Genomic DNA, 12,440 nt, shown 5'->3' on the forward strand with positions numbered 1-12,440 from the left:
TTTCAGGCACACATATGCCCTACATGATTTTCAAGCCACCATGTTCGAGACTTGAACTTCAGTCGGCCATGTGGGAGTCCAGAGTGTCTGCTGGCCCCACCATTTCCTTTGTTTTACTCTTTCTTTCTTTCTTTTTTTTTAAGGTTTTTGCTATAGGGCATAGGCATTTGCCAGAGAGAGAGAGAGTGAGAGGGAAAGTAAGAAACCACTCCCCAGAGAGGATGGCCACAAGGCAATCCTTTCTCCTCACCTCCTCCTGGGATTTTGGGAATGCACTCATTCATGCATGCCCAGTGTGAGTTTCTAGCCACTGGGTCTGGGACTTGAACTGCTGGCCATGTCTAGCGCCTTAATCACCATGCCGCCTGATGACCCCACCATTTTCTTTTCAGGGACTGTTGGGAAATAAAGTTAAGGCTGTTCATAGAGTCTACATGCCAGGGCCAGGGTCCTGAGTCTTTAGGATCTCTAAGTAAGAAGATAGTGAATCCCAGTGGTTTAGTCTTTAAAGAAACTGTTTAGGCAAGGTCAGAGTAAGGCTGCTAATAATCCAGGCAAGAAAGGTAGTAAAAGGTCGATAGCCCAGAGTTGGGAGAGAGGCAATACAAGTGAAAAGAGAAGAGCGGACACGCGTTGTAGAAGTCAGGGGTGTCCGGGAGAGGACACGCACACCAAGGAGCCATGGCTGAAGTCAGCCAGAGATTGCACTTGGCTTGTTTGAATGCTTTCGGCCCTTAGGATGCAAACTATGATGTGCTTCTTCAAAATAATAGCCCCCCCTGTCAATTGTATCATGAAATAGAAATTATGAAGGCACTGTATCTTTTAAAAAAAATCCCCTTTTGTAGCACTTCCTTAAAAAACAGCTATTTAATGCAACTCTGCCAGTGTGTTCTGGATAGTTGTGTCCTAAAAATTCAGATACTAATGAAACAACTTTGCAAAGGGTTGAAGTGTCTTCCTGGTAAGTGTTTGGCTTATGTTTTTCAAAATATTTTTTAGTAACTTCACTTTCTCCTTTGGTCTTATGAGTGTTTCTCATTGTTTGACTAAGAAATAATTGACCAATTCTAGTGATCGATAATATTTTCAAGCTTATTTTTCCGGGGGTTGCTTCTTTTAAGAATTACTATAGTCTTGAGTACTTTAGTCAAAGAGAACAAGTTGATTTGAAGTATTTAGTATAAAATACAACGTTCAGCATTTTAGGGCTTTTGAGTTGAAGCATAATTAATCGAAAGTCATTGAGAATTGTTTTTAGAAAAAGATATGATTCTGATAAAATTCATTAGACATTATAGCCTGAATAGTAATTTATAGATTTTCTCTTCATATTTTTGTTTCAATGGCATGGTATAGTGATTTCAATAGAATTTTGCTATTTAAGATGTTATATTGATAAATTATGGGTATGTATAATACTAGCTTTAGATTATATCATCTCATTGTTATATTATTCAGTGTTAAACACTAAAAAAAGCTCACTGTGTTTATAGGATAAGAGCTAAGAACTTGTATAAGCTGTGTTTCTGGGTTTGCTAAATAAAGCGATAAGCATTGTGATCTCCTAATTATCACTCATTTTTTTTTGTGTGCATTTGTTTGGTGTGTTCTTCTATAGTACATGGTTAAAAAGCATTTAATGTAAGTCTATGATAACTAAAGCAAAACCTAAGTTACTGAAAGAGATAAGGAGGTAGGTAACAGAATGTATACAGGCCAGAAATCTTTTTATTTTAAAAATCTTGATGTAAAAAAAAAAAAAAATCTTGATGTAGGGCTTATGTATTTGCTAGAGAGAAAGGCAGAAAGAGAGAGAGCACTCCCCAAAGGACATGGCCATATGGCAATTCCTTTTCCTCCGTTTTTCTCTCCAGATTTTTGGATACTCCCACTCATGCGGTGGCACATTTTTCAAGCAACTGGTCCAGACTTGAACTGTACAGTCAGCCACGTAGGATTCAGCCATCAGAACCACCATGTCTTGGGCTAGCCTTAGGCCAGAATTCTTTTTTTTTTTTTTTTTGGGGAAGATTTTTGGTTTTTGCTGTAGGGTGCGGGCGCTCGCCAGACAGAGAGACAGAGAGCGAGAAATCACCTCCCAGGGGGGATGGCCAGGCCGCAATCCCTTCTCATGGTCCTCTTGGGATCTTGGGCACGCACGCACACGCGCCCTGCATGAGTTTTAAGCCACCGGGTCTGGGACGCAAACCATGATCGACGACATGGGAGTCCAGCGATATAGCTATTATGCTAACTGCTGGTCCCAAGGCCAGAATTCTTGACTTCAGAATCTTGGGAGCCTACCATAGGCTTCATAGGCTAATTTACATGATTTATAATGTAAAGCCACTTTTCAGGGGAAAAACCTATCTTTTACCAGATTCTCAGAAGCCTATATGTCACCAAAAACTTTAAGAAAAACCTATTGTTATAAAGGAGAGCTGTGCTCAGGTAAAAACAAAACAAGATTTTGATTTTCAATATTTTAAACTACTTAAATGCTTAGAATAATTTTGAAATAGTTAAATATACTCTTGAATTACTTCAATATTTATTCCCTTATCAGTTAAGCAGTTCAGGTAATTAACTCTTTTTAGTTATTTTAACATTTAGAAAGTTTTATATTGACAGAAAGCAATTGTCTGTAGGAAATTTTGTAGAAAGAAAATCTGTACTCATCAAAGAGAATTCAAATGATACTCTTGGTTTACATAAGATAGCTTTAGAAAATATTTTTGAGCAAGATCTTTAATTCAGAAGTAAATTAGAGATTGTATTTAATTTTGTGTTTTAAATATTGAACTTTTTCAGAGTCATCAATTTATTAATGAAGAATGGTAAGTTGGTATTTTTAAATCTTATTTACTCTCTTTTAAAAGTAGAAGATTTGGATCAAATTAATAAAAGTATAAAATGATTTGCAAAGCAATTTAATGTTAAGTCTTAGAGATAATACTCTTGAAATAAAGATCTTTTCATTTTTAACTAATGATTCACAGATTCTCTTAAAGTTATTTCCTTGACCCCCCCCTTTCTTGAGATTTTTGCTATAGAGCACATGCACTTAGCAGAGAGACAAAGAGAAGCAGAGAGACAGGACGTGAGAAATAACCCTCTGGGAAAGATGGTCACGATGCAATTCCTTCTCCATTCTCCTCTTGGGATTTTGGGTATGCATGCACCCATTCCCGGTGTGAGTTTTAAGCCACTGGGTCTGGAACTCAAACTGCCGTCAACTACGTGGGCGTCCAGCGACGTAACCATTACGCCATATGCTGCTCCCTCCTTGATCCCTTTTTAAAAATCAACATCCTTGCTCTACAACTCCTTGCCAAAATTTTACAAGAATATTAAGTACTATCCTATGAAATGAATACCATTCTCTACACAATACACCATAGAGCAGTGGCTCTCAGTTAGGATTGTTTTTTGTCCCCCAGGGTACATTTAGTCATTTAGTGATGTCTGGGACATTTTTTTTTTTGGAGAGGTTTTCGGTATAGGGCGCGTGCGCTCGCCAGACAGATAGAGAGAGACATGGAGACGGAAAGCGAGAAATCACCCCCCAGGGAGGATGGTCACGCCGCAGTCCCTTCTCCATTCTCCTCTCGGGATCTTGGGCATGCACGCACACGCGCCTGGCATGAGTTTTAAGCCACCAGGTCTGGGATGCGAACTGCGGTCGACTATGTGGGAGTCCAGTGACATAGCCATTATGCTAACTGCTGGTTCCCTCTGGGACATTTTTGATCAGCATGGCCATGGGAATTCTATTGGATCTAGTGAGTAGAAGACAGGAGTGCTGCTAAACACCCTACACTGCATGGGACAGACCCCCTAAAAAACATAAAAACAAAAAACAAAACCAAAGACTTAGCCAACTCGAAGTACCAACAGTGCCGAGACTGAGAAACTTTCCTTTAGACTAAGCACTATGTCGTTTCAGAAAAATCAAGTTGAATTGATAATTTTGTAACTCCAGAGTTCTGCCATTGTACCAACAGACTTGTGTTGAACAAGACAAGCTGGGTCAAGCATTCGAAGATGCTTTCGAGGTACTGAGGCAACATTCAACTGGAGACCTTCAGTACTCGCCAGGTAAAGACAAGTCATTTACCTTCTTTACTGAAGTTTATTTATTTTATTCATGAGAGTGCATGTATGAGCTCTAGAGAGAGAGCGGCAGGGAGAGAGAGAGACACATTGATAAGATCTTGTCACACAGTGAATCCCTTTCCACGGCACTCTAACTCATCAGGATCCTGGTGAGTAGGCCGACCTGGAGGCTCTGAGCCTGTGGTTGGCCATGTGGCTTGCAGCTTGTACTGCGGTTGGCTGACGACTGTGTCACTATGCTGGGCTTATTTGCCCTCTTTGGCTGTAGCATCAGATGGCTTGTTGGTTACATACAATGTAAGAATAATGATCAGAACAGGGAAGACCATTTCTACCTAATGCACCTAGGATTGATTCTAATCAATGCTTTCAATGCAAAAAGCATCCAGGTTATCCAGCTGAAATAAATTTAAAGTCTCACATAAAAATGAGACTATAGCAAATGACATTTTGCACAGGAAGACACAAACCTGATTATCTGCTCTGAAGGATATCTGGTTGACACGTATCTAACGCACATACTGCTTTAACTCTTCAGAAAAGGCTCTTAATTTTTCTAAATTTATCTTACAGACCTTCTGTCTGCCCTCCCCTAGATATAGTCTACTTGGAAGAATAAGTATTTTGGGACCAGCAGTTAGCATAATGGCTATGTCGCTGGACTCCCATATAGTTGACCGTGGTTCGTGTCCCGGACCCAGTGACTTAAAACTCACGACGGGCACGTGTGCGTGCATGTTTAAGATCCCGAGAGGAGAATGGAGGAGAAGGGATTGCAGAATGGCCATCCCCCCTGGGGGATGATTTCGCTTTCTGTCTCTCTGTCTCTCTCCTGTCTGCCTGGCGAGCGCACGCGCCCTATAGCAAAAACCTCCCCCCCCAAAAAAAAAAATAAGTATTTTTATCCATCCTCTCCCATTAGCCTTTAGACTGTATGGATGAGGCACAAATATGTTGCCTTTTGTTAATGCAGGGCATTGTGGGACATTCCTGCAAGGAGCATGCACACCAGTAGTAAAGGGAAAAGAAATGTAAAAGAGTGACTGTAGGGGGCAGCAGGTGGCATAGTGGTTAAGATGCTTGACTCCCACAGGGTCAAATCACAGTTTGCATCCCAGACCTTGTGGCTGAAAATCACACTGGGAGCATGCGATTTTGGGCCCAAAATCCCAGGAAGAAAACGGAGAAGGGACTGTGGCGTGGCTATCCCCTTGAAGGAGTGGGTGATTTCTCACTTTTCCACTCACTGTCTCTCTCTTTCTTGCACGTGCACATGCCCTATAACAAAAACCTAAAGAAAAAAAGTTTCTGTAATTCCAGGATAATGGAATAAACACAGGGAAAGTACAAAGTGGTAAGAAACTAAAGTTACGAGCAATTCTACGTAAGTATAAACAAACATCTATCTATCTGCCTAAATAAATACACTCTGATTTTTTCCGTTTCTTTTTCTGTTTTAATATTAGATTACAAAAATTACCTGGCTTTCATCAACCATTATCCTCATGTCCGAGGAAGTTCCAGCTGCTACGGGATGCTGCCTCCAGAGGAACCTTTCTATAATTGGAGAACCATAATAGTGAGTACCTCTACCAGGAACCCCTCTTCCAATCATAGGCAAATTTCCTATTTGTACCAGCCTTTCTCTTGGCATTTACTAGCCGAAACTCCGTTTAAAGACATTGCTAACTGCGAACATGCTTACTGGCGGTCATCTGTGTGGTCTGAATTTGGTAGTCCTCGTGAGCGATCATCAATGATGTCAAGAAGGAAATTGGCCTTCATTGTTGCTCTTTTTTAAAAAAATTATTTATTCAATTCTATTTTGTTGTCATTAATATTAATATTAATATGATTTAATTTGATCGAAGAGAGACAGAGAGAGAGAGAAAAAGAAAGCAAGAAAGCAAGCCACCAGATCTGGGACTCGAACCACGTTTGGCTATGTGAGATCCAGCACCTTTAATCACCATACCACCTGCCAGCCCCTCATCATTCATTGCTCTTTACCCAGTCTCAGGATAGGTTGAAAACTTCTGTCAAGAAGAGGCTTTTTTTTTTCCTCATTATTTTTTTTATTAATTAATTTTCTTTTTTTTAACATTAATATGCTATACATCATTACAGTATACAAAATGAATTTTCCATCCAAAATACACTGTCTGTTGGCTCAATCAAGCACATCAACATACATGTTATCAACAAACAATTTTCCATTTCTTATGTCTTTTACATTTTCCTTTTTTTTTTTTTCCATCCTTGATTCCCTATCCCTAACCCTCTGCCATGTCCCATCCTCCTCCCATTGTCTCTGGTATTCTTTTTAGGATTCCCAGTTCACTGCTTATCCTCAGCCTATCTGGAAAACTGCAAAAACCTTCCCCTAAAAGCCATAGGACAAAAGCTCACACTTTGCCTGCACTGACTTTGCTGCTCTAGCTAGCTACTTGTATTGAATCAGTTCATTTCTATTTTAGCAGCCCTTTGCAAAGGGAGATGTTCTTACCATCTCTCCATTTGTGTGTTCTTATAGTTTCCATCATGCATTCCTTTTATTGAGCAGTCTAAATGTGGTGGCATGTAGATACAAATGGTTTTGATTTTTCTTTAATTATTACTTTTTTTTTTTCAAGATTTTTGCCATAGGCTGCATACGCTTGCCAGAGAGAGACAAATAGAAATGGAATAAGGGGGAAGGATAGAAATCATCCCCTGGGGGGTATGGCCGCACCACAATCCCTTTTCCATTCTCCTCTTGGGATTTTGGGCACATACATATGTGCACCTGGGGTGATTTTCAAGCCAGTGGGCCTGGGACTCAAAACCACAGAGTTGGCTATGTGGGATCCAGTGCCTTAACCACCATACCATCTGCTGACCCCTCAACCATTACTTTCAAACCGTGCTATTTCAGATGTCTTTTTTTTCTGTCCCTGTAAGTGGTTTTTCTCAGGGCCTTTTCACAAGACGTATCTTCGCAGGAGTTTGGGTTGCAGCTGACCCTCCTCTACCTCCACTTAGGGCCGCCAGTTGAAATCCAAGAGGCCCAGTATTTTCTCTTGCTATCTCAGGCAACTTTCAACTCCAGACCTCTAGAATGTACCACACAATCTTCCTATGGTTGAGGGCTTCTTTCCTGCTGGGCAATTCTTTCATGTGGGGTGTGGTAAAATGATTCAAGTCCAGCCCTTCTCACTGTATCCTATTAATCCTCGTTATATGTAATGGCAGCTTGGGCTGCAGCCTTCCCTCTCTTGGCTGCCATCTTTCTCCTCTTTTTATTCCTTTCTTTCCTTTATTTTTTCTTCTTTCTCTTTCTTTCCTTCCTTTCTCTTTCTTCCCTTTCTCTTTCTTTCTTTTCCTTTCTTTTTTTCTTTCTTCCTCTCCTTTGGAGAGATTTTTGCTATAGGATGTGTATGCTTGCTGGAGAGACAAGAGACAGAGAGACAGAAAGTGAGAAATCACCCCCCACAGGGAATGGCCACACCACAATCCCTTCTCCGTTCTCCTTTCAGGATCCTTGGGTATGCTCACACATGCACCCAGAGTGAGTTTTAAGCTGCTGAGTTCAGGACTCGAACAGCAGTTGACAATGTGGGAGTTTAGCAATGTAACCATTATGCCATCTGCTAGTCCCAGCTGTCTTCCTCCTTTTATTGCCTCTTGCCCAGATGAGCATCCAGTGCAGGAATGGAAGCCTATCTTCCCTTTTGCTGGCACTTCAGTCTTTACTAATGATTCTTTCTCACTGGGCATTTTTAAGGGGAAGAAGAGAAGAAATCCTCTCTTGCTTTTTCATAGTGAGAGGAGGACATGGAACTCATCACAAAGCCAGAGATCACCTTTGGTCACTTGGTCCTCTCCCTACATAGAGTGTGATACTAGGTCTTCCCTGGGAACTTGCTGACTACAGTTGGGGGTAGGACCTTTTAGAATCTGGCAGCTACTTAGCACTCCTTCTGCTGTCAGCTTTTGACTTTAGAAGACAATGGGATCACAGGGAAGGTCCCACTTAACATCCTTTTGCATTATTTATGTAGAATAGTGCTGCGGACTTCTATTTGGAAGGAAATATTCATCAATCTCTTCAGAGCGTAACTGAAAACCAGTTGGTACCACCTGTCCTTTTCCAGCAAAAGGGAGGAAAAGGTATGTTGATCCATTATTCCTTACATAAATAAAATAATCAGATCTCCCTCAGAGCAGCCTGAAGGAGACTTTGTCTGGATTTGACACTGTATTTGCAAAGTATTCTCTTACTGTCATTGAGACTAATCTAACTCTGACCAGTTGAACTACTCCGAACTCAAGTACTCACTCATCTAGGGTGAGACTTCCTATTGATTTACAGAGATGTTGCAAAACCGTGAAGCATCACTTAATGCATACAGATCTGTATTCAAGGATAATGTATACATGTATAGGGGCCAGCAGGTGGCATGGTGGTGGGGGCACTGGACTGCCATAAGTCCGAAAGCAGTTGGAGTTCTGCACCTGGCGGCTTGCTTTCTAAATTTGAAATGATGATTTTACAAATTTAAGAAGAAGATGGGCTCACTTTAACAGACTGGCAAAAATGATAAAGCAGGAGAGTAGCCTCTGCTGGCTAAGATGTGGGACACACACACTCTCATGTTCTATTGTAGGGAGAGTAAATTGGTACAAGGTTGTCCAGGCAATTAGGAAATAGCTATGAAAATTTCATGAAAATTCTTGCACCTTTTGATTTTTTGAATATTACTATCACATTAGAGAGATTTTTTTACTTCAGAGGGTGTGCACTCACTGGGGAGACAGACAGCAAGAAATCACCCAGGGGGGATGACCATGCCACAATCCCTTCTCCTCCACTCTCCTCTTGGGATTTTGGACACGCATGCACATGTGCCTGGTGTGAGGTTTAAGCCATCAGGTCTGGGACTCAAACCACAGTTGACTATGTGGGAGTCCAATGACATAATCGTTACACCATCTGCTGGTCCCAATGTTTGGATTATTGAATTCAGCAGCTGAGTGTGAGATCTATATATGTGTGAACCAGGACAAATCACTTACTCTTCTGTACTGCAGTTCCTTATTCAGAAAACAAATATTGTACTAATTTTTTAAAATTGTGGGACCAGCAGTTGGCGTAATGGCTATGTCGCTGGACTCCCTTGTAGTCAACCATGGTTCGAGTCCTGGACCCGGTGACTTAAACTCACGCCAGGCGTGTATGTGTACATGCCTAAGATCTCGAGAGGAAAATGGAGGAGAAGGGATTGTGACCATCCCCCCTGGGAGGTGATTTCTCGTTTTCTGTCTCTCTGTCTTTCTGGTGAGCATACGCAGCCTATAGCAAAAGCCTCTCCGAAAATTTGTTTTTAATTGCTATAAAATTTAAATGAGAAAACTCATGTAAAGTATTATGCTCATAGCCTAGCATTGTAGATAATTTCTCAAAATGACACTGACATGTTTTCATATATATAGGACGTCCATTGTAATGTTTGATATGTTCATGATCACCTACTATATTGGTTCTTAAGGTACTAAGATATGTAAGATGCACCCTAAATTTAAGGTACAATTTAAAAAATAAGTTACCATAGTTATTTAAAATGATCTTATCATGATAATTTATTTAGAGTGGGCACATGGCAGGCAGGGGAGAGATGACGAGCACTCTTCTAGGATCTGGTCACACTGGGATCCTCTTCCCCAGCCTGCTGGATTTGGGGCACTTGTATGCATGCCCAGAGGACTTCGGCTGACCAGCTAGAGATTTGAATGTGGTTATCATGTGTGCGACCTGGCTGTGCCAGCAGCGCTGCACCATGGATCCAGCTGCCTAAAATTATTTTATTTATTTTTTAGTTTGCTAAAGGGCACATGTTCTCACCAGAGAAAGAGAGAATGAAAAATGAAAAATCACCTCCTGGTGGGGGTGGCCGTGCTGCAATCCCTTCTCCATTTTCCTCTTGGGATTCTGGACTCAAGTGCACGCATTCCCATTGTGTTTCTCTTTTTCTGTTTCTGTTCTTAAATTTTTGCCTTAGGGCATGTTTGCAATCTGGGGAGAGAGAGACAGAGACAGAGACAATGAAAGGGAAAGTAAGAAATCACTCCCCAAGGGGAAATGGCCATGCCACATCCCTCCTCCTCCTTTTTCCTCCCAGGATTGATCTCGGGGGCATGCATGCACATGTGTCCAGCATGATTTTCAAGCCTCTGAGTCCAGGACTGGAACTGCGATCGGTGTGGGAGTCCAGTGATGCAAACTCTATGTCATCTACTGGCCTCATCCCATCATGGTTTTCAAGCTGCCTAGTCAAGACTTGAACCACTCAGTGGGCCTTGTAGGATCCTTATCTTTCATGCCACCTGCTGGTCCTATTTTTGTTTTGATATGGCATACTGTATTCTAGAGTCATAAAAGTTCTAAATGTGCAGTATTATTTTAACCCAACAAGAATAATGCATATTTTTTTAAAATTTTTAAATATTTTATTTTTAGAGGCCTCTGAGTCCAAGGGTGCATGCGCTCACCAGACAGACATAGATAGACAGAGAGACAGAAAGCGAGAAATCACCCCCCAGGGGGGATGGCCACGCCGCAATCCCTTCTCCATTCTCCTCTTGGGATCTTGGGCACGCATGCACACGTGCCCGGTGTGAGTTTTAAGCCACCGGGTCCGGGTCTTGAACTGCGGTCAACTACATGGGAGTCCAGCGACATAGCCATTACGCTAACTGCTGGTCCCGAATAATGCATAAAATTGAACAAAAACAAACTCTAGGTATGAAGCCTGCACCTTATCAGTATTTTTTATTGCAGAGCTTTTGACCGTTCCCCACTGGGGCAGGGATGCTTTCTCCCTCTACCGTCTGTCTGTCTCTCTCATGACTGCATGCACCCTCTGGCACTTAAAGGACAAAACAAATTAAAATTAAAAAATTAAAACGTAAATAGGCCCAACCATGGTAACACACCCTGGATGCTACTACTCAGCAGGTTGAAGTCACATGGGAGGCCCGGGTTCAATTTTTGGCCCACTCTAAAACCTGGGCAGGGTGGTGTGTACTGGTAGTCCCAGCTACTGGAGAGGTGAACACCGGAGGATCAAAACATAGCTAGACTCAGACACCACTCACACAGGCGTACAGAGAATGCAAACATAATTCTTAAAACGTGAAAAATGATTTTAAATTTGATTTTCTAGAGGGTACATGTACTCACCAGAGAGGCAAAGAGAGAGAGAGAAAGAGTGAAAATGCACATCTCATGGGGGGATGACCATGCCACTGTCCCTTCTCTCCATTTCTCCTACACACATATAAACTTGGCATGTTTTTCAAACTGCCAGGTCTGGGACTTAACTGCCCAGTCAGCCACGTGGAATCCAACCTCCTTAACCACACCACCCCACCAGCTGGCCCAACAAGTTTTTTTTGTTTGTTTTTGGAGAGGTTTTCGCTATAGGGCGCCTGCGCTCGCCAGACAGACAGAGAGAGACATAGAGACAGAAAGTGAGAAATCACCCCCCAGAGGGGATGGTCACGCCGCAATCTCTTCTCCTCCATTCTCCTCTCGGGATCTTGGGGCACGCATGCACATGCGTCCGGCGTGAGTTTTAAGCCACCGGGTCCGGGATGCAAACCGCGGTTGACTTCGTGGGAGTCCAGCGACATAGCCATTACGCTAACAAATTTAAAAAGATGACAGTCCCTTAAGATCCACTTGACTGGAACCAGCAAATGGCTTAATGGTTACATTGCTGGACTCCTACATGACTGAATATGGTTCAAAACTCACACCAGGCATGTGTACATGCATGCCCAAATCCTGGGTAGAGAATGGAGAAGGGATTGCAGCATGGCCATTCCCCTCCTGAGGGTGATTTCTCACTTTCTGTCTCATTGTCTTGTCTTGTTCCCCCCACCCCCCATGTGCCCTAAGGCAAAAACTTCTTCCAAGGGAAAAAAAAAGATTGACTTGACCACTGGATGGATGAAAGACAGGAGAGTTTTCGTTTGTTTTTTCATTTTTTTTGGAGAAGTTTTTGCTATAAGGCGCATGCACTCACCAGAAAGACAGAGACAGATAGAAAGTGAGAAATCACCCCCCAGGGGGGATGGCCACACCTCAATCCCTTCTCCATTCTCCCCTCGGGATCTTGGGCACGCACGCACATGTGCCCGGCGTCCAGGACTCAAACCGCGGTTGGCTACATGGGAGTCCAGTGACATAGCCATTATGCTAACTGCTGGTCCCTGTTTGTTCATGTTCGTAGACTTTATTGAAGGGGGTGCCAGAGAGGTAGGCTTAGGGACCACTGCAA

General features: G+C 42.3%; 1 protein-coding gene across 1 annotated transcript in view; it reads left to right on the forward strand.

Annotated features, from left to right (window-relative positions):
• The first annotated feature begins 894 nt into the window (after positions 1-894).
• SPIC (Spi-C transcription factor) overlaps positions 895-12,440 on the forward strand; it is a 14,876-nt gene continuing 3,330 nt past the window's right edge. The window contains exons 1-5 of the mRNA XM_006141389.3: positions 895-964; positions 2,815-2,840; positions 4,008-4,101; positions 5,586-5,698; positions 8,160-8,268. Coding sequence (XP_006141451.1) covers positions 2,838-2,840; positions 4,008-4,101; positions 5,586-5,698; positions 8,160-8,268 — 319 coding nt within the window. The 5' untranslated portion in view covers positions 895-964; positions 2,815-2,837. The remainder of the gene's footprint in view (positions 965-2,814; positions 2,841-4,007; positions 4,102-5,585; positions 5,699-8,159; positions 8,269-12,440) is intronic.

The sequence above is a fragment of the Tupaia chinensis genome, unplaced genomic scaffold, assembly GCF_000334495.1.
Source record: "Tupaia chinensis unplaced genomic scaffold, TupChi_1.0 Scaffold000054_1, whole genome shotgun sequence".
NCBI classification, from domain to species: domain Eukaryota; kingdom Metazoa; phylum Chordata; class Mammalia; order Scandentia; family Tupaiidae; genus Tupaia; species Tupaia belangeri.